At 46.1% G+C, this 21,962-nt stretch overlaps 1 protein-coding gene across 2 annotated transcripts in view; it reads right to left on the minus strand.

Moving 5' to 3' along the window:
• The window catches only part of LOC111156927 (dihydropyrimidinase like 3), a 112,006-nt gene that overhangs the window by 26,735 nt on the left and 63,309 nt on the right, over positions 1 to 21,962 (minus strand). For both annotated transcript variants that reach the window (XM_022518073.1, XM_022518074.1), the window contains exons 2-3: positions 6,017 to 6,105; positions 1,776 to 1,960 (exon numbers count right to left, since the gene is read on the minus strand). In XM_022518073.1, coding sequence (XP_022373781.1) covers positions 1,776 to 1,960; positions 6,017 to 6,105 — 274 coding nt within the window. The remainder of the gene's footprint in view (positions 1 to 1,775; positions 1,961 to 6,016; positions 6,106 to 21,962) is intronic.

The raw sequence follows: 21,962 nt of genomic DNA on the forward strand, positions 1-21,962 counted from the left end.
ATCAAAAATCTTGATATTTTTCATACCTTAATTCAATGATTATGCCTGTGCCTAAGACTTATTCCCAAGGAAATAAACATGCTGTTTGCAAAATGTGGGTGCTGAAGATGCTTGCCACTGCAAACATTATCTACATATTCATTTAAGTGAAAAACTGGAAACCATCAAAGTCTTCAACAGTAGAGAAGTTTGGCTACATAATAAATACATCTTCATAAAATGGATGATTAGGCACCCATTTTAAATGCTGTAGTGGAATGAAAACAGGTGAACGGAAAGACATCCACACCAGGATTATTTGTGAAACGATCCACTACAACACCACTAAGACACAGTACGTCTATTTTGATCCTGTTTCTGCTTCATAGGAAGGAAACTATAGCCAGACTGTAAGAGGGAACGTGGACTTTATGGGTTTTCTTCTCTGGCTGCCTCTCCAGGGCTTAGATTATCTAGGAAGGACACGTACAGCTTTGGGTTTCTTCGTATGGTTTTCTCACGTCCCCTGCAACTCTGGCTTCCCTCTAGCTCCTTCCCTAACCTAGAAGACCACGCACAATACACACTCCCTGGACACTGAACAGGCCCAGCTCCCTGCCTGGAAGGCAGAAAGCCAAAACAGGATCACTCACTTCCTCAGCCTCCTACCACAGGCTGCCCACATGCGCTTATCAGAAAATGGACGCCAGGAGCCGCACCCCTGACATCTGGACCGGCATCAGGGCTTAGGTGGGCAGGCAGCTGCTGCGAGGTCAGCTGGCTTCCTCCCTTCGACTAGAGAAGAGCTTCGGTCTTCCTGAATTGCACCTTTTATGGCCTTGGTGCAATTTTCCTGGGCTTCCACACCCAACCTGCTGGGGACCAACCTTGCTAGAGCTCCAGTCACAAAGGAGGCAGAAGATGAGCCACTCCACAGCTCAGCCATTCTGTGTTCTTGGATGGGTATAGACAGTGGTAAAATAAACAGTGCTCTTGCTGACCAAGTTTAGGCCTGGGACTGGGAGGGGACCCAGTTCCTTGGGATTCCTTTGGAACAGGAAGGACTGCCCTGGAATGCTATCTGTTCTGTAATCCCATGGCATGCAACTCCCTAGATTTCTCTGGAATTGCAATTGTTCCCAGGAAAAGAACGAGAGAGAGGAAGAGAGAGAGAGAGGAAGAAAGGAAGGAAAGAAGGAGGGAAGGAGGGAAGAAAGAAAGAAAACAGAAAAAAAAAAAAAAGGGGGGGAACCTCCCCCACCACTTGCCTCATCTTCAGACAGTTCCTAACTGGTCAAGAGACAGGGCAGACCAGGTAACAGTCAATGCCACAAAACCCCACAAGTTTCTCAAGCACTGTAGGTCCCCCATTACCCTTCCCTCTCAGGGAGGCTGAGCCCCATCCACACAGCTCTGCCTGCGCCCTCTGCCCCCTCCTACCTCGGGCCCAAGCTGGAAATGCTGAAATAATGTGTAGCCCATCTCCACACTTTTCCCAGTGTCTGACCCAGAGATGATCGCAGAGTCCCCACCCGCCACACACCCAGCCATGCTTTCAGGTGGACAAGAGGGGACAGCTGTTTTCCTGGCCGTGCGCCCCATGAATCTCCTCTAGGCAACTTCAGGGAGCTGCCAGGCTCCTCACTACCACCTGCTTTCCTCAGGTCCCGTCAGGCAGAAGATCTGTACACCAAACTCATAGACATGTACAAGCTACCGGCAGAGAGCACGGGGTTAACCCGTCAGTGAAAGAGTCACTTGTTGGGACCAGGAGTGTGTAGGGCCGGGCGACTCACTGATCATGGTGGTGCCCCCCGCTAAGGCAGCCTTCGTCCCTTGGAAGAAGTCATCCACTGTGGTCATTCCCTTGTACGGCATCTGGAAGTGAGTGTGGACATCGATGCCTCCAGGGATCACCATCTTCCCATTGGCTTCGATGGTCTTCACTCCTCCAGGGACAATCAGATTGTCTCCGATTTGCCTGGTGACACAGGAAAGCAACTGATCATTTAAAAGAGCCACTTTGAAGACAAACAAAGGATTATAAAAAGTTTAGACATGGCAACTTGTATTGATCGGAGTGGTCTCTGCAAGTGATTTGCAAGCCGAACAATCAAGAAACAAATGAAGACAGGTGTACACCCAGAAAACAACTTCTACAGACGCAAAATGAGCTGATCTGCTGCTGGGTGGAACCGTGGGTCCTGGCTTCGCGCTATAATCCTGTGGGTTGGACAATGTCTACAATATAGGTGCATAAGAAATATATATATTTTTTTAAATAGGTGTTTTGGGTATCCCTTTCATTTTGTTCTTTATCTTAGGGAAGGGTGGAAAATAACATTTGGAAAAGGATTAAGAGAATGTAAAATAATGAACCACTAGGAGAGACTGAAGGAAGTAATGAATCTTCTAGAGACTACGTATGTGAACTTAGCTACCCTCTTTAGCGAGAGCATCTGTGTTCCTAACAAGAGGGATCTGCTGGGGTCATTTTGTACATCGGTCTTGACTCCCAATTCCACCCTTCCCTGATAACTTATCTATAAATCACAGCCAAAGGCAGATCCAAAGGCAGAAGCCAAAGATAGACACACCCAGCAGTGGACATCTTAGCAGAAGCATCAAGAAGCAAGAAGGAAGGTGAGGGTGACCACCTGTACCAGACACACCTTTGCCCAGGAAGCTTTGGCATATCCCTGGAAGGAAGAAAGGGGACCCGGGTGGGGAGGAAGCTGTTGAGCACTCCAGAAACACACTACCTACACCAGGCAAGAGACAAAGGCAACTGCTCCTGGCCAAATGTTACCTCATGGACTGCCTGATGTTGCTTGGTTTACAGGTGACTTCACACCTTTGGCTTAAATGGCCAGTTAATTCTAGGGAGACTTAAGAGTCACAAGCCTCAACATTATGACTAAACACGTCCTAAGTTGGGAAGACCTGTACCCCACTACCAGTGGCATGAACACATTCCCCTTTTGTTCACAGCCAGCCCAGACAGACTTCCTCTTGGGAGAGTAAGAAGTCCACCAGTGGCCTTCCAAAGTCTAAGCTCTGCAACTAAAATAAAGTATTCCTGACATCCCTAAGAGGTCAACTTCACCACATCCCCCCACCCCCGCCCCAGGCCATTCCAGAGCCACCACAATTCAAAACACACTGTGGAAAAAATACAGCCTCTGACTGTACCTCCATTAGAGTCCAGATACTGGCCCCTATGTTCCCATTCTTCTCCCTCCCTGATCTTCCTCAGAGGCAGATGGAGAACCAAGGCCATGAAGAGGCAGTTACCCAGCCCGTGTGTGTGTGACTGCTTGTGTGTTTCCACCATCTTGAAAATGAGTGGAATACCATGTCTGAAACAGAAACGCCTTCCCCCTTTTCCTCCACGGAGCCACTCAAGGTCACATGAATCCTCAACTGAAGGCTTGGCTTCCATCTCCCCTCCTTGGTCAAATCCCGACTGACAGCCGGGTCTAATAATTAAGAGCAGATCTTCCCTAGAGGAGACTATGTGGGTTCACAATCCTGGCTCTGCTAATTACTGGCTTTCTGACCTTGGCCAAGTTGCTTAACCTCACTGTGTCTTAATTCCTTCCTCTGTAAAATGTAATAAAAAACGTTTCCTCCATAGGTTTGTGGTGTAGATTAAGTGTTAGTATGCATTAAGCCCACAGAACACTGCTAGGCACAGGAAAATTCCGTAAGCATCAGCTATGGTAATTAATAAACATGCTAATCCCACACAGCACCCTCTTCCTGCCCGAATCTCATCTACTCCACTACTTCAACCGTGGTTACTGACAGTGTCTGGTCATGTTATGTCCCTTGAATAAATACAGATATCTCAGTCCCACTCAGAGACTGTAAGGTCCTGGGGAGGCGAAGTAGGTCCCAAGGACAGCCACCAAAGCATGTGACATAGTGGGGGTCCTGTGCCTTGGGCAACCACTTTCCAAACAGCAGGCATTCCATAAACATTCACAGACAGACAAACAGCCATGTAACCACTGGAGGAAATTATTTCTGTTTTCACGCTCTGTGATTTCCGAATGTTTTTAAAGACCGAGAAGATGTCAGGACTGGATAAAGAGCCACCCTTCTCTCTACCACCGACACACACATATATGATGGTTACATCCCTTCTAAAGTCCTTGGCAAGCGGCCTTCTCTCTTCTAGTAGAGACGGCATCTCTAGTAGCAGATGCCTGGCTCATGGCATGAAGATGGATTCTGAGCCTGTGTTTAAGGCTCAACTGTTCAAAGTGCTGTGATCAATTAGGGATACCCATCATGAGCTCTGAAATGAGGAAGAAGTATTAGGTACTACCTTTTTTCCATCTCTGAGAATCTCTAAATGAGGGAACTTACCATCTCCAAAGAGAGCTGACGATACACCCTAATTTTTTAGTAAGAGAAAAATATAAGATCATTTGGGGCTTATCTTTTGAAGAAATTCTTGTTTCATGTTGGCTCGCTTGCCTACTGTTCCCATTTTTCCAACAGTGCTCCTGTAGGTAAGGTGACTAAACAAGAATATCTTCATTCATGCAAGTTCATTCATTTATTCAATGTACTTGATTAATATGTTGATCGTTACCAAGTTACTTCCTCCCTGTGCTCCTCTTTCTCCTCATCTGAGACAAAGGTAGTAATCATACTTGCTTCGTGGGATTGCTGGCAGATTAAAGGAAATGAGGCACGTAAAACATTTAACCGCCGCTGGCACAGGCTTCACTGTCACTAAAAGGTAGCTCTTATAAAAGTCTCTCCGTGCCAAGGACTGGGTGACGTGCTCAGATACGGAGCTGAACAAGACAGGGTGTTGCCTTCAGATGCTCAACAGTATCAGAACCGCTGCTAACTGTGAAGAGCACAAGGGGTTTTGAAGGCTCATAGAAGGGAAACCAGCCTAGATTTGGTGGCTGACAAGGAACAGCCACCTACAGAAAGTTCTATCTAAGCCAGGGCTTCAAAGATAAGGAAGAGATCAACTATGGCCAGAACCTTACACGAGCCAACGAGTTTACAAATATAAAAATAAAATGTAACAAGGCCCAGGATGGCTGCTAGATGCACTGCATACACTGATCTTATCCAAAATCTTCTCAGGGTGGGAGCCTGTCTCACTGTCCGTGATGAAAGGCTATGTACAGACCATATCTCTTTTACAGGTTACTCCGGAGGGAGCCTACACAGAAAGGGAATGCGACTGCACCACTTACAGGCACCCAGTAACAAATCATTCTGTAAGGTAAGTGTACATCCCTGAAGCATCTGTTTGAAAATCTTGTCTGAGGTGTTATGTCCTTTCTGTGCTCAGCCCACCCAGGTTCTGCCTAAGTCATGGCTCGGTTCAAATGCCCTTTCCAGCCCCATACCATCCTCTGAAGGGATATCTCCTTTCTGGGCATTTATCTTCACTTGAACTCCTTTGACACCAACTGTACAAGGCCTTGTATTGCTAGGGTGCTGTCATTTTGTGCACATTTTTTCAATCAACTTAAGAACAACAGTCACACCTTCCACCTCTCTAAGATGCAGAGAGTGCCCGTCAATATAGTTCACACAAGGGAGCCCGCAACATCATTTGGTTGATCAAATTCAAATTTCTCACTTCATTCACAAGACCCATATAAATTAAGGCGAGCTCCCATTTTAAGGGATTATGGGCACCCAGAATGAAGGGTTCAAATAAAGATTCACTTTGGGGCGCCTGGGTGGCTCAGTCAGTGGAGCGTCCAACTCTTGGTTTCAGCTCAGGTCATGATCTCAGGGTCCGGAGATGGAGCCCCATATCAGTTTCATGCTCAGTGGGGAGTCTGCTTGAGGAGTCTCTCTCTCTTTCTCTGCCCTTCCCCCTGAGCACCCTCTCTTTCTCTCTCTCTCAAATAAAGACTCATTTTTAAGGAGAAGAAGAAATGAAACACAAAGAATCAAAGGTCTAGGAAACAAAAAAGAAGCAAGCTTCTTTCTGAGCCTCTGATGAAGAGAGGAAGTACAAAAAGATAAAGATAAGGTTCTACATACTTACTTTATTAAGCCATCTTCCATGTAAATATCAGCATAAAAGGACTGATCATCATTGACAATTCTACCGCCCTTGATGAGAAGACGGTCACTCTAGAAAAGAATGCAAACAGAAGTTATTCTCAGAGCTAGGAATCCAGAGAAGAAGGGTCAGCCGAGGTTTTCCCAGTTCACTGTTCTAGAGGTCTAGTAGGAACCTATTTACTTAAGACAGCTGTGTGTTCAATGCAGTAGGTGTTTGAATTGGGTATATTTGTTGGGGATCCGGTCTTTCACGTTTGCCCCAAATTCAAACTATTCTACAGTTCTACCTCTTGCTCCTACAACCTACCATAGCCACTGAGAAACATCACTACCTGAGGGAAGACACTATTTGTATTATCTTTCCTGGCTCAGTAAGCAATAAATATTTAAAGCGGTATATAATACGTATGCCAGTGCCTAGCACCCTGTTGGCGCTCAACGGTGATTCTCAAAAAGGGAACTTGGGATCATGCAATGAAACAGCCTTTGAAAGTCTTTATAATGACATGGGGATATTTTAAAATTTTAAAATTCAGGATATTTACACATGTATGCACACGTACACACAAGGTGGTGGAAAGTGTAGGACAAGCAGTGAATAGAAAAAAGATAAAATAGCTCTACTGTTCTATAGTATTTAACCCAGGGTGGAAAAGTTATGCAGGATTCATATTTGCTACATTAAACTCCCACATTTTTCTGAAATGTGTTTGTTGCCATTATTATGGGGAAAAAAAAAAAAGGCCTTTCTTATAATTAAAGTCTTTTTAAAAATTATAGCTTAGATGAAGTTTGGATAAGGGATCTAACTGGAAACAATGCACACACACTCCAAGGTTATTAAGAAAATAAGGGGCCGGGGCACCTGTGTGGCTCAGTCGTTAAGCGTCTGCCTTCAGCTCAGGTCATGATCCCAGAGTCCTGGGATCAAGGCTCATATCGAGCTCCCCTCTAGTGGGGAGCCCGCTTCTCCCTCTCCCTCTGCCCTCCGCTTCACTCGTGCTCACTTTCTTTCTCATGCTGTCGATCTCTCTCAAATAAATAAGTAAAATATATTTTTACAAAAGAAAATATATAGTTCATATATTTCAGGAGCGGAGCCAATCAGAGTCAGCTTTTAATATCCCAGATTTCATTAAAAGAATGACTGGAGTTCGGATTGCAGCGTGAGGGGTAGATGTGGCTTTACTGGATTCCTGAAGGAGAAGAGAATTCACAGGAGCCTGGCTGAGTGAAACAACTTGAAAAGACAATGGTACATTGCATTTGTTAAGAATTCAACTGACAGACTTCAAGTCCATCCATCCTTTCATCCATCCATCCACTCATCCAGCAAGTAATTAATATGTATGACTAAATACATAGAGAGGATCCTGTTGTTAAGGAGTCATACCATGCCACTGCTTTCATAAAACCGAAAAGGGATATGTGGCAATCAAGGAAAAAGAAAGTCAATAAAACAAATAAAACAACGTAAAATTGAATCAAGGGTCACAAAGTACAGGGGAGCGAGCTTGTTTAACCAGAGGTGGAAAGAGACCTTCATAGGGAAGATCATGTAGATGGGGCGGGGATGGAGAGCTGCAGGCAGAGGGAATAGCACACCCTGTGGCAGAAATGAGTTTTGTTTCTCTGAAAACCGGAAAAAGATCAGTTTCAAGATGCGGAGCTCAGGGATCAAGAAGAAGAGCAGCAGAGACAAAGCGGGCAAGGCAGACAATCGGCTTTCAAAAAGGACCTCAGATTAATGGGGGAGGAAGCCCACAAACAGGCTGACTTCTGGCTTCAGAAATAAAAGGGTGTGAACAAGGCCAGAAAATGAGAATTGAGGCTAGGCATCCACACGGGTACAGCAAAGTGCCACTTAGTTCCGCCCACTCCTGGGGACTACATGAGAGTAGATTTCATCACACCATTCTGTCAGGGGAGAGGCTCTGAACCAGGTACAGATCAATGAGGCACCAGGGAAAACACCCACGTGTGCCGCAAGGAAGATGTGTGAATGACATCAATTGCAAAGTCCCACCACACGTGATCCACGAGCCACTCCCGATCTGGGATTAGTCTGTAGGCCCGCCCTCACTTCCGTCATGGATGGCCTTGTGTTTCATACCACAGCAAAGTAAGACGCATGTAGTTATTGTCACATAGCAGGCTCTGTGGCCACTAAGACTTTGCCACAAAGTTCTCTCTGCCTTCTCCCGTGTTCACGTGGCTTCTGACGACCACCCTCTCCTTTGTCAAGCCTCCAGTCGAATGGGTTTCTCCTGTAGGATGCATTACCTGACTTGCCAGCAAATCCCACCTGCTCTCCTTGCCATTTAGTTCAGATAATTCTATTGTTCTAGAATGGCTGCTTTCCTGTTTTGCCTAGAGCAAACACTCCTTTGGTCTTGGGACCATGCCTCTTTTGATCTCTTTACCTTCATTCCTGGAGCCCATCCTAGACAGCTGTTAAATTTTGGTAAAACAGATGGGTGAAGGGTGGGACACAGGAGGTTGTATCATGTCATTATGATGGAAAGGCCATCTGAGTCACAAAATGATGTGATGTGGCCAGAAAACTGGACTACTGTTTTAACAGTAATTGCAAAATTATATGAGGCAGTCCCAGGGCTATGCTTCCCAAACTAGGGTGCACATTAGAAGAATATGGATTCCCAGGCCTGGCTCTAGGCCACGAGATGTGTACTTTATAAACTCCACAAAAGGCTCGCATGCAGCCATCAGCCAGCCCAGCACCACGTGAGAGATTAGCACGAGAAACCACGGTTCTGTGTGTCCCAGGCACAGTTCTGTGTGTCTAGGGAGGCAGAAGAAGCATCTCCAGCAGAAACTTCATATAATAGTCTTAGTGACTACACAGTTTCTCTCTAATAGGTCAGTGCTCTTCTGGTGTTCTTTATTTTCTTAGCAAAGAACTGAAGTAAACGGCTCTGTGGAAAGGGGCCAGCTACCACCGGTAGCGAGCCCAGGTATGTGATATGACCACCCTCCCACCTAGGGAACATCTAGCCTCGGGAACGACTGGCATGATCATTACTTCCTTCAACAAGTATCAGATATCACCCAAGGGGCAAAAGCTATCTCCGGCCTATGGTACGTACAAAGACAGGAGCCAAGTGGAATTAGCATCATTGAGATGGCATCATTGGAAACTCTTCAAATGCTAATTAAATACACCTTCTCTGGCTCAACAGTCAGGAATCTAAATAGATAGAGCATAGAGATGGGTTATAGGCCTGGTGTACGTTTCAGAGATAGGAGTAACAAGACTCTTGCTCTACGGACTGCTGTAGTGCTAATATTATTTCTTTTCATCACGCAGACCAGAGATATCCAAACCTCAGTTCACAGAGTTTGAACAAACGCTGTCCCTCGAGGTCCCCAGCTTGTCCTCCACCTTTTATTAAAGGGGTTCATTAAACTACTTCATTAATTTGAACTCTTTCCATGCATGTGGGGTCCACTACAAAGGGCAGCCTAGGCAAACCGTCCTCAGACACAGGAAAGTCTGAAAGGCAGGCTGTGGGCTTGGCCTTGAAGAACAGCATAGCCGCTGATCACCCCCAGGTTACATAAAACCAAACCTTACTGGCTACAAAACATGCTTGCCTGTGAGTTCACAGACCAGCCCTATAGATGAACATGTGCTAGGGCTGAAAACCCACGAGACAAGCAGATCTGCCAACTGTGATTGAAAGTCATCCTCCATGATGTTAGAAAGGGCTGTTGCCTGGGGCCCTGCAGGGTTCCTCACATTCCATGCCCAGCCGTGGACAGGGTCCAACATCCGTGAGCTGATGTCCAAAGAGGTGAAAGGGTCTAGTCTGGGCATCTAGCAATGATGTCGTATGATCTATACAAAGAATGATGGTAATTCTAGAGCACACTGGGACCATCTGGAACCCCAAATAAAACTACTCAGAGCCAAAAATAGCCAAGGACCCTCACTGCCTTGGGTCCTGCCCTGCCGCCAAGGGCTGAGTACAGTGAGGTTCTGCAGGCCAGTAGGGTGCTGGGTATACCAGCAGACCGGGTTGGGTCCAGCTGGCTACTCCCACGGCTGGGAAAATCAGGTGGACAACGTAACGAGCTGTGGGATCTTGAGTTAGGACTTAACCCCTCAGAACCTCAGTTTTTATCAGTTCAGAGTGGATAGTAATTCCTAGCTCACTTCTCAGTGTGGCTGCCAGGAATAAATGGGGGGGGGTGCGTGTGTGTGCACGCATGCCAATGTGTGGGCACATGCACATATTACAAAACTAACACAGTAAACACTCTCGAATATTAGTTATATTGATTCCATTCAAATTATTCACAGCACTTAAAAATATTTCTAAAAGCCTTAAACTAAGTATATTGAAGAGAGACTGTCCCCATTTTCCAAAGGGGGAGATGTGCACAAAGGCGAGTGACCTTCTCCAAGCGACAAAGCTAATTAGTTCCAGTTGGAAGCGAATCCACCTCTCCTACCTCTGGACCCTGGACAGATTTCTACCTGAATCCACCAAACCACTGAACCACAGATCCTGAAACCTTACAACAAACGGCTCTTTCTGATGGGGCTCTCTTTACTGTTTGCTACTGAATCTGACTGTTCCAGGGCTCAAACTGATGATCAGTTCTCTATGGAGGGTAACTTAAGGAATCCAGTAACTTTGAACCCATAACTTTTAAAAGCAGTGCTTTAAACCTGCCCCTTATGGCCTGGGTATATTCATGCAGCTTATAAAGGGACCTAACTTACAATCTAGGATAGCACCGGCCCTTCATGTCTGACAACGCACATTCTTTTCACCCTCACTAGTGTATGGTAATGATTAGAAAAAGCAACCATAAAAAATGCAGAGATTATCAGAAAAAGGGAGAGAAGAGAGAAAAAGAAAGGAAGAGAAGGAAAAGAAGAGAGAGAGCGAAGGAAGGAGGAAGGAAGAGGGAGAGGGAGGAGAAAATAAACGCTGTAAGGAGGAATGTGGTTACAAATGGCTGGATTCAGGGCACCTGGGTAGCTCAGTTGGTTAAGCATCTGACTCTTGATCTCAGCTCAGGTCTTGACTCAGGGTCGTGAGTTCGAGCCCCTCATTGGGCTTCACACTGGGTGTGGCGCCAAAAGAGAGAAAAAAAAAAAGGCTGGATTCCAACTAGAACAGAGAATGAAAGAACAGAATCTTGAACTCAAGCCTACCGGAGATGTGGGTTCCCATTTTAGTCTTCCTCGTCTAGTCTTCAACTTAAAAGAACTTAAATCACTACTTCTGTCTATCTGAGGTAATGAGAACACGCCTCCCAGGGAAACTGGAGCCCTCTGTGGACTTCTTCCCAGTGAACAAAGTCAGCCTGAGAACAGTACTTAAGACACATCTGTTCTATACTCTGCCGACATTCCGGCAGCTCAGAATAAGAACTATAATCCTAGGAACAGAAAAGGAGAATATAAAATGAAGAATGTGTTCCAAAATCAAATATTTTGTTACCTGCGTTCAAAGCACAAAGCACAGACTCTGATTCCCAGTGGGGACTTGAGATCCTTTTAAAGACGAAGGCGCAGGTGGTTATTTAAAATAAATTCCCATCTGGGTAATTAGAGTTAGCTCCCTAAAAACATTCCCACTCTGAAGAATACATTGGGATGGACAGACAGCATGGATGAAATGTTGCTAGGTTTTCTTCCTCTAGAGCAGCATCATTTAAAGAAGAAAGAGAAAGGGCTAAGAGAGTCTGGTTGACCCAAAAGAGTATGCAGGAAAGGTACTGAGTAGGACCAGAGCTCCCATCCTGGCTCTGCTGTCAAGTATGCAGCTTCAGGTGAGACACACAGACTTGAGCTTAACCTCCAGCATCAAATGCTACCACCTGTGCCTGGACAAGTGACTTGGCTTCTCCAGGCTTCTGTTACCTCGAAGGGGACAATGCTAGCCTTCTCTGAGGGCACTGGTGACCATTATGGAGCTACTGTATTCAGCCCTGTATAAACACTGAAGTTATGTGAGCTCCCATCCTTGTTAGAGTTAGCCAGTGTAGAGCGGCCCGCTCACAAAAACTCAGGAAGACCTGAACGAGCACTTTAGCAATCAAAATAGAACAGACCTTGCTAGAAAGGGAATGCCAGAGATGCCAGGGCCCACACAACTCCCAGCAACTGTTCTCACTCCTGCCACCAGCAGCCAGGCTCAGCCAAGACTTCTCCTTTATTTTTTTTTTTAAGATTTTATTTATTTATTTGAGAGAGAAAGTGAGAGAGAGCATGAGAGGGGAGTGGGTCAGAGGGAGAAGCAGACTCCCTGCCGAGCAGGGAACCCGATGTGGGGCTCGATCCTGGAACTCTGGAATCATGACCTGAGCCGAAGGCAAGTGCTTAACCAACTGAGCCACCCAGGAGCCCCAAGAATTCTCCTTTTAAACGCACTCCCCAGAGGACAAGTTCCCATGCACCACTGCCCCCCACCCAGGTCATTCTTCCTCTGGAAGAGGAGATAACACAAGGAGGTAAAAATCCGCTCGCTCTCTTACAGCAGTAATGGAGAGTGGAAGGCAAGATCTTAAGCCTGTCCCCAAACCCACTATCCCTGTGCCATGTATGGATCTGCTTCTAGGACCCTCCATGACAAACAGGCCTTGGCGACAGAAGGAAAGAGAAGGATCTGGGAGAAGAGAGACACCTTGAATGGAAATGCAGTTTCTTGGCTCTGGGTCTGTACTGAAACTGAACACAGGTTCACAGCCTTGGTTGTTCCAGACCTCTGAAATGCTACAGGCAAGTCTCAAAAACATTGTTTCCCTCGTCATCCAGACGTGCTTAAGACCAGGTGTGCTAGGTTAACCTAGGGCACTCCCTTCCAAAACAGAGCCCACCAAGCAGGATTTGTAACAGTGGGAACCACCATTTTTTGCTTTCTTTATTATGTTCACTTTGGCCCTGGCAGGGCAGAACCCGAGGCAGGAAAAGCAGGAAAGAGGTGCTAACAATAGAGGAAACAGTAGCCAGGAGAGGAGTACTACCGGGAGCCGGGTGGCTGCTCACTCCCCTGAAGTAGAACATCAAGGCCAGCTGCATGCATTCTTCCCTCCCCAGAACCATGTCAGCCATTTTAAAGGGGTGATTATCAGAGGGCCAGACAAGGTATGTGGCCTGCCCTGGGTCAGAGTGGAGTGGGGGATGAGCTGTGGATGGCGTCGTAATCCTCACCCCCTGATAATGGTCCCTCAGTCTTCTGCCGGGTTCTAGACACGCATCAGCACAAGTGGATGATGAGGGTGGGAGTGAGAGGACAGGGAGGGGAGGCAGACAGGAGGAGCCACGAGGCTGCCCCAGTTGCAAGGAAGAGGGTCAGCTGGGCCTAAAAAGCCCAAACCTTGGACATGTGTGCGCCACTTTCATGATGGCTGACATAAACTGGTAGATTCTGTACTACTGTCCTTTACATAATATTATCCTTACATAAGCGTATTTTCCAAGTAAACACTGTCTTACTCCCATAGTACTTACTCTAAGCCAGCATCACGTACCAAAAATAGACAGCCAACCTAGGAATGGATATTATAAAAACATCACTGCATTTTGGCGACATTCTGCTGCCTTCGAGGGGGTTCTAAAGGAAGAGCTCAGATCTGCTACGTTTGTTAAAAAGCAAAGTTATCTAGTGTCAGGGAGGCGTCCAATTGAGATAAGCACTATGCTGAGCCTTCTTCCTTAAACTACTCAGGTGGTTAGAAAAAGAATCAGAAAGGGGACACAATGCCTCACTGTGGGATTCAATGTTATCTAATGCCCTCTTACAGAACAACCTCATGTAGGACCTCAGGTAGGAATGACCTCATGGAGGAATCCTACCTTTGCTCTTCATCAGGGACCACTGTGGGCCGACATGGGCCAATGTGGGTCCACACGGGCTTGTCAGAAGCAAGAGCGGGGCCCAAAGCGGAGCCACAGGGAGATTACTGGGGCTCATGAAGGATCTCTGTGTCAGAAGGTTTGGTTGGGGGAGGAGGGTGGGAGATAGAGGCAGATTGGGGAAGTGGGGTGTGGGAACACCCCTGGAAGCGCCAGACCTGGAGAAAAGAAGAAACCAGCCCATCTCTAGCTGGACTCTGGAAGGGAAAGATGGAGAGGTTGCTGTCCAGGATGGAAGCCACCCCTGACAGCAGTTGGCAGAGCCATGCAAGTTTAGGGTGAGACCAAGAAGAGTGTGGAAAAGCAGAATACAGATTAAAGAACGGTCAGTGCTTTGAAGAACTAAGTCACGGTCATCTTTGGTGTGACTTTAGGCGACAGCTTTGTGTTTTGTTTGCGACCTTTTTGTTGTTGTTTGTCTGTTTTGTTCCTTTTTAGGCCTCAGATCTATGCAGCTACGGGTGAGAGTGCTCTGCACACAGGCCAACTAGAAAACTGGGGTCCAGCTTTGTTCAAACACAATCCCATGTCCCTTTAGTTCAACAGCCTGTACAAAAGCCAAATGCCTACTTCATCAGGAAGGACTGCATGAAATTTCAACCCAGGCCTTGATTCTAGGGATAAATGGGCTTAATAATTCATTCTTGAAACACACACTGGTGTGCCTACTGCCTGTGAACGTGTAGGTTCAGAACGTGCAGGAAAGTAAGCTATGAACACAGAGTGAATGAAGTCAAGAGAAAGGGTCAAACTCTCGACATAAAATGATCAGTGGTTGCTAGTGGTTTGGGGAGGTAGGGGGGGTGGTGAATAGGTGAACAGATGGTACCCTGAGGTTTGGGGAGGGCAGTGAAACTATGCCATGAGATACTTTAATTGTGGGTATGGGATATTACACATTCATCAAAACCACAGAACTGCACAAGAGTGAACCTTCATGTAAAACTATGACTTCTGTTACTAACAGATCAATACTGGCTCATCAGTTGTAACAAATGTACCACCCCAGGGCCATATGCTAATAACAGGAAGCTCTGGGGTGGGGGGAATGGAGGGAGATCATGAGAGTGCTCCGGGCTTTCTACTCAAATTTTCTGTAAACCTCAAAGTACTCTAAAACACAAAGTCTGTCAATGAAGAGAGAGAAAGAGAAAAGGAGAAAAATCCTCTTTCCAGTAGAAATCAAAGAAGGGTTCACAGAGGCCTTATCAAGATAGGTCTTGGGGAAAAATGACTAATCTGGACACCTGGGTACAGCCAAAGAGATAATTCTGATCAGAGTGGGAGAACAATAATTTACTTTTTAAATATTTATTTATTTTATTTGAGAGACAGAGAGCCAGAGTTGTGGGGGGTGAGGTAGAGCAAAGGAAGGCAGAGAGAATCTCAGGCAGAGTCCCTGCTGAGACAGAGCCCATCAGGGGGCTCGATTTCAGGACCCTGAAATCACAACCTGAGCCAAAACCAAGAGTCAGATGCTCAAATGACTGAGCCACCCAGGCACCCTGAGGAACAATAATTTATAACTAGCATTTACTGAAACTTTCTTTCTTTTTTTTTTAAAGATTTTACTTATTTATGTCAGAGAGAGAGAGAGAGCAACAGGCAGAGGGCGAAGCAGGCTCCCTGCTGCACAAGGAGCCCGATGTGGGACTTGATCCCCGGATCCTGGGATCATGACCTGAACCGAAGGCAGATGCTTAACTGACTGAGCTACTCAGGCGTCCCTACCGAAACCTTCTTGTGTGCTAGAAAGTCTTCAAAGAGATCAATGAATCGTCAGGGAAATGCTGCTATTCTCCTCACTGAATTGAAGAAGACTTAAAAGCTTACAGAGGTTGGCTCGTGGTCCAACATCACGTAAGCAGTCAAGAGGAGAACCAATTGTACCAGCGCTAGAAATGCATTTCAGTGGGCAACTGTGGTGTTGGGGAGAGTCCCCGATGCCTAGGATCCTGGAATGGGGGATGCAAGAGATGGCCGGCTAAAGAGCGTGACCTTCATTCTGTGAATGCTGGGGAGCTCTAGAAGGATTTTGAGCAAACGAATGAAATGCAATCTCCAAGTAGAAGAAAAAATTAAGCTGACAGAATAACCATGATGGAGATAAAGGAAGGAACCAGTTGGAAAGCAACAGCAGATAGCAGGACAAAAGAAAGAAAAGAAACAGCTTATACCTACTATTCAGGGTCCCAGGAAAGTGAGACTATTCTAACTGGATAATTTTTTTTTAAGATTTTATTTATTTATCTATTTGAGAGAGAGAGAGAGAAAAAAAATGAGGGAGAGAGCATGAGAGGAGAGAGGACAGTGGGAGAAACAGACTCTCTGGCAATCAGAGAGCCTCATGTGTGACTCGTTCCCAGACTCCAGGATCATGACCTGAGCAGAAGGCAGTTGCTTAACCAACTGAGCCACCCAGGAGCCCCTCTAACTAGATTATTAAAGAGAGTTTTACAAAGGGATTCTTTAACAAAGTGTGGGCAGGGTTTGCGCCATTAAATGGATGGGCGGCGTCGAAGGCCCACCAAGGGCAGGGAGCTACCCCATCCCCAGCCTGAAGCTGACCAGGGAGGGGCGGGAGTAGTCACCAAGCTGAAGAGGGCTGCTGTATACACAGCTCGGTCTGACTGGGGCTGGGACCTTCAGGAGAGTCAGGCAGCCACTCCTCAGTGAGCAGCAGGAAGGAATCAGGAGGGTGAGATGCCCTGACCTCAGCGGTGCCCCTTGCTTCCAATCTCCTAGTTGTGCTGAAGGAACTGAATCCAAGTAGGAGCCCAAGGGCAAAGGGCCAAAGCTGCAGGCCAGACAGCCCCCCACCATGGAGCAGAGCAGAGGAAGTAGAGGGGGTAACTGGAAGGATGAGCTGAAAAATGTCCCACCCAGTCCCTGAATAGCCAACCATGGGATGTGATGGAGTAACACAAGAGAGCCACGCAATGGGTTGTCCTACACCTATTTTTCCAACAAGTTAAATCTATATCTTGACTTTAAAATAAGCCACAGATCAGGGGCGCCTGGGTGGCTCAGTGGGTTAAGCCTCTGCCTTCGGCACGGGTCATAGTCTCGGGGTCCTGGGATCGAGCCCCACGTTGGGCTCTCTGCTCAGCGGGGAGCCTGCTTCCTCCTCTCTCTCTGCCTGCCTCTCTGCCTGCTTGTGATCTCTCTCTCTCTGTATCAAATAAATAAATAAAATCTTTAAAAGAAATAATACGCCACAGATCAATTTGCAACATATGACTCTATTGTTTCAAAAGCAAAAAATACTATATGTAAGTGTGTTTATTATGTTTTTGTGTGAGCAGGAGAAAGATCTGAAAGGATCTTTCATCAAATTATTTTCAAATATTCATCAAATTATAACAAAATATATCAATATATATATATAAATATACCAAATATTCATCAAATTATAACATCAAATTATTAACATTAGATATGGTTGGGGGAGAGGATGAAGATGGAAGAGGTATGGAAAACTTACTTATCCCTTTTTCTTTCTCCACTATTTACTTACATTATGTCACTAGCTGCACAAAGCACATGCCGTTTTATAACTTTGACAAGGGGCTCAATAAAGAAAAGTATAAAGAGCAAAAAGAATAAGGTGATGGCTATGGTCCCGGCGACAGCAAGGATATGGATTAGAAAACTCATGGCCTACTGTAGAGGAAAGCTAGAATCAACTCAGTGACTGAAGGGGAAGGGAAAATGATGTGTCTGAGTTGACTGAAGTGTCAAGGCAAGGTGGCCAGGAAGGACTCATGAATATAAATGGAGAACAGAAAAGAGAGGAACAAAGTTGAGGTACAAGAGTCTCACTTGTAATTTTGAGGTGCTGGTCAACCATACAGCCATGAAGCAAATAGCTAGACATGGGGGCCTGTGACTTAGAAGGACAGGCAGGGGTAAACGGATGAACTTGAGATAATGCCATACTGAACTTGGCCATCCCAAGTGAAAGGCAACAAAGGAGAGTAGAAAAACTCCTGGAATGGGTGTCAGGAGCCCCGGATCCTGGTCTTAGCTCTGTGACCCTGAGCAAGGCACTTGGCCTCTCTGGGCTGCTGTCCAGTAAGTGGTACCCACTTCCTCTTTTAGTAGACTCCTCTGTGATCATTTCGGACTGGCAGCTGGCTTTGACAGAGCCTTTAGAATGACAGGGAAGCCTAGTGAAACCCCCTAGTGCTCATCAGAAACAAGAAACTCTTTCACTGAATCTGAAAGCCAGCCCATCGCAATTCCCAGGGGAGGAATGCGGGCTCGGGCCTTGGAATGTGTGAGCGGCACCTTCAAATGACAGGCAACTGCTCCCTGGCTATTTGCGGAGGCCACAGGGATTCTTCTCCAAGTCTGACCTTATACTTTTAAAAGTGGCGGGGCTGCCCAGGGATTGTGGTTATAAGCACATAACCACTGGCTTATGCAACTTCCCAAAACCCATCCCATGGTGGATGTGTTAAGAGAGCATACAGCTGATGCTCCAGCTCACACCACTTTCCTGTGGAAGGACCCTTGGAGAGGGATCGTGGGAGTAAGGACTGTGTCTAAGACCAGAGATGTCCCCCAGTCTGTTCTGCCTCGGGGCACAGGCATCAGAGATCGGGTCTGTAGAGGAGCACAGAGAGGGGCTCCATCACTCATGCTGTAGCTAAGGAACCCAAGTGGCAAATCCGTGCCAGACGGACTGGAGGAAAGGGGAAGGGCTTTGGAGCCCAGTCCTCACCGTAAAATGAGGAAAATGACATCCACCCCAAAGGACTGAGGTGAGGAGTGAGCCCAAACTCTGGCACATAGTAAGTGCTCAATAAATGCAGGTTTCTCTACAAGCTAGGACACAAAGCTCAGGTCAGTGCTTCTCATCTGGGTGCCTATACGCTCTCTCTCCTCTATCTAGCTTGACATTTCATTTCTTTTTAGTGTATACATTTGTGTGTGTGTGTGTGTGTGTGTGTGGTGTGTATGTGTGTGTACAAACCACCTTCCTACAAGAACCCAACCACTTCCCAAGGAGCATGGGGAGCTGAGAGGATGGACCAGTTCACTCTTTTTTCTGGCTCTTTCTTAACACAATTAGTAGATAGTGGTAATGACCAATTCTCTTGCTCATTCTTCTCTCTGCCTGGAAACCTACAAACACACAGCTCTGTTTTTATTTGACAGACAGGTGGCTATTGAAGCAGTGGCTATTTTTTTGACTCTTGGACCCCAAACTTTTCCAAGTAATACAGAGAAAAGTGTAGATGCTGTGAGAACAAGGTCTTCGAGAGGTCAGGTGGGACACTGAATAAAATGAACCCTTGAAATAAATACAACTGAGCCTCCATTTAAAAATTATCAGAACTCAAAAATGAGATTGGCAGGCAGTTAATCCCACAACAAAAGGTTTCTTCACACAATAGGCACCTCCTAGGATGTATTTCAGACAGCCTTCCATTTGCAATTGTCACACTGAAATCACGGGACTGTATGCCCCACGCCTGAAGGCTTACACACTTCCCCCACTACCTGCAAAGCCTTGACAGTGCTTCTCTGCCTCATAAGCACTATTTCACATCCCATGATTCTAACACCAGCAGAATAATCCTTTGAAATAAGTCCCAAACAGTCCTTTCTTTTATGACCTGCCTCTCCTCAGAAATGTTTCAAAAAGGGCTCTGAGGACTGACTTTTAGAGTCAGTTGCACATTGGCTGCATACCCAAGTAAGATGTGCATTGTGACATGTATTCAATTGTGTCTAAAAAACAGCAAGCAAGTTACAACTGTTGCAAGACTCTTCCCTTTGGCTCAGAGGGAGCAGGTGTCTGTCCATCTATTACAGCTTTTGCCACTGTTCTCAAATCTTTCCACCTTCATTCACTGCTCCATTCATTCAAGGTGAGACCGAGACAGGCCTGGGTGATACAGTGGGGAAGGACACAGAAGTGGTCCCTATCACCTATCAGTAGCCTTCGGATAACCCTGTTTCCTTGACACCTGTTCTCCCAAACAACAGACCCCAAGGAAAGCACATTAGCCTACAGTAAAGGAGCAGTGAGCCTTTTCATTCCTTGATTTATCTATCCATTCATTCTGTCATTTAACGTTTATAAATGCCTCCTGTTCACAGTAGTAGGGATACGACATGAACAAAATACTTTTCCCTGCCATTGTACTGTACTGGTTGGAAAAGCAAAGAATAAATATGCTAACTACATTAGTAATGGACTTGCAACAGTGATAAGGGGAATTCAGACAGAGGGGCAGGGGATAGCGGAGGCTTGGGAGAGTCTAGGACTGTGACTGAGGAGGTTTTCGGAGAAGACATGTTTAAGAACCTGTCAGCTGAACAGAACTCTGAATGATCTGAGAGAGCAAGCCAAGTCAAGAATGGCTCTTAGGAAAGACGGCTCCCCACTCCCAGGGAGCAGCAAGCACAGCAGCCCTGAGCTGGAGACAAACATGGCCCAGGGAGCGAGAAAGCTGAGGATGGCTGATGTCAGTCACTGAGGAGCAGCGTCAGGGCAGGGAGTCCGGAGAGGAGGACGGTCCACGTGGAATCTGGAGAGCCACTGTCTGTTTTATTCTAAGGGCAACAGATGTTCGAGCTGGGGGAGCGACTTGATCTGATTTACATTTGTAAATTTCACCCTGGTTATGCCCACAGAATGATGTATGCATAGGCAAAGTGGGAGCACGAAGATCAATTAGGGGGTTACAGCAAGACCAGGAAGGCTTGAGCTAGGGCGGTGGTGAGTGATGAGAAGTAGTAACAAGGGCTTGGATTGAGATTCTACTCTAAAGGCAGAGCCAACAAAGTGGCATGGCTAGTCTGGAGCTGACTGAGCCTTAGCCCCAGCATCTGCTGAAAACAAACCCTAGCGCCCTCCTAACTTGATTGCGCCTTCTTACTAACAAAGTCCGAGTGACTTTAACCTCCACAACGAGGCACTGACAGACCACAGAGAACACGAAGGACAGAGCTGCAGGACAGCCAATTACATTCAATCTGTAAAGCACCTCATGTTTCCCATAGGACAAGCTTTGGGTTTACCATTTGCTCAAATTAGTTTGATGTTTTCTTTCGTTCTTTTCTTTTTCTTTTTTTAAGTTGACTGCGTATTTATCAGGCCTTCCTGTTGAAATTACTTCTAAAACATGTCATTATAAAACTCTGGCGTCGACAATTTCCACATCTGTTCATGCGGCAGATGTATGGGTCCGGATTCCTGCTTTAGCAAACATGACCCAGTATGGATAAGTGACTCCCCTGCCATGGGTCAGATCCCTTCGGGGCCTGGGGTCCATCATTCCAAACCTTAATTCTCCACTATGTATAGCTGTCCATTTTGACAGGTGAGGGTATAAAGCCACTGGGCAGACTTGTAGTGAAATTCAGATAACTTATCTTTTAAAATTTTCCTGTTTCCTGTATTTTTTCTTAAAATCAGGGGCCAGATAGTTCCTGTTCAATCCATTAAGTGGATTCCAAGTCACTGAGACTCTGGAGTCTTCTCCTAACTTCTTCCTAACTTTAAACAACTAGATGACACTGGTGACTCTGCAACTTGGATGAAATTCCTGCCTGGGAAGTAGCACCGTGTAGGAAGGGTTTCAAGTCAGACAAGCTGCTCCACCAATTAGTTATTAACTATGTAACTTGGGATAAAATAAGCTCCTGAATCTGTCTCTACATCTGTAAAGGGGAGCTATGAATAATTATAATCTGGACATAAGGATGAAATGAGATGTCATGGATAAAATTATGACTAAAAATCAGTATACGCTCTGACATGGCATTATTTCTTACATTATTTATGCGGGTTTCCCTCTTCTGTTCCTTGAGAACTTCTCAAGTTCGAAGATTTGAATCTTTAAATGTCTTCATCCTTAACTTCCCCCTGTATCCATCTACTAGGGCTGCCATAACAGAGTACCACAGACTGAGTGTCTTAAAAATAGATATTTATTTTCCCATAGTTCTGGAAACTGGAAATTCAAGATCAAGGTGTCAGCAAGGTTGGTTTCCTCTGAGGCCTCTCCCCTTGCCT

Source organism: Enhydra lutris, unplaced genomic scaffold (assembly GCF_002288905.1).
Source record: "Enhydra lutris kenyoni isolate GAN:26980312 unplaced genomic scaffold, ASM228890v2 scaffoldscaffold50, whole genome shotgun sequence".
Classification (NCBI taxonomy): domain Eukaryota; kingdom Metazoa; phylum Chordata; class Mammalia; order Carnivora; family Mustelidae; genus Enhydra; species Enhydra lutris.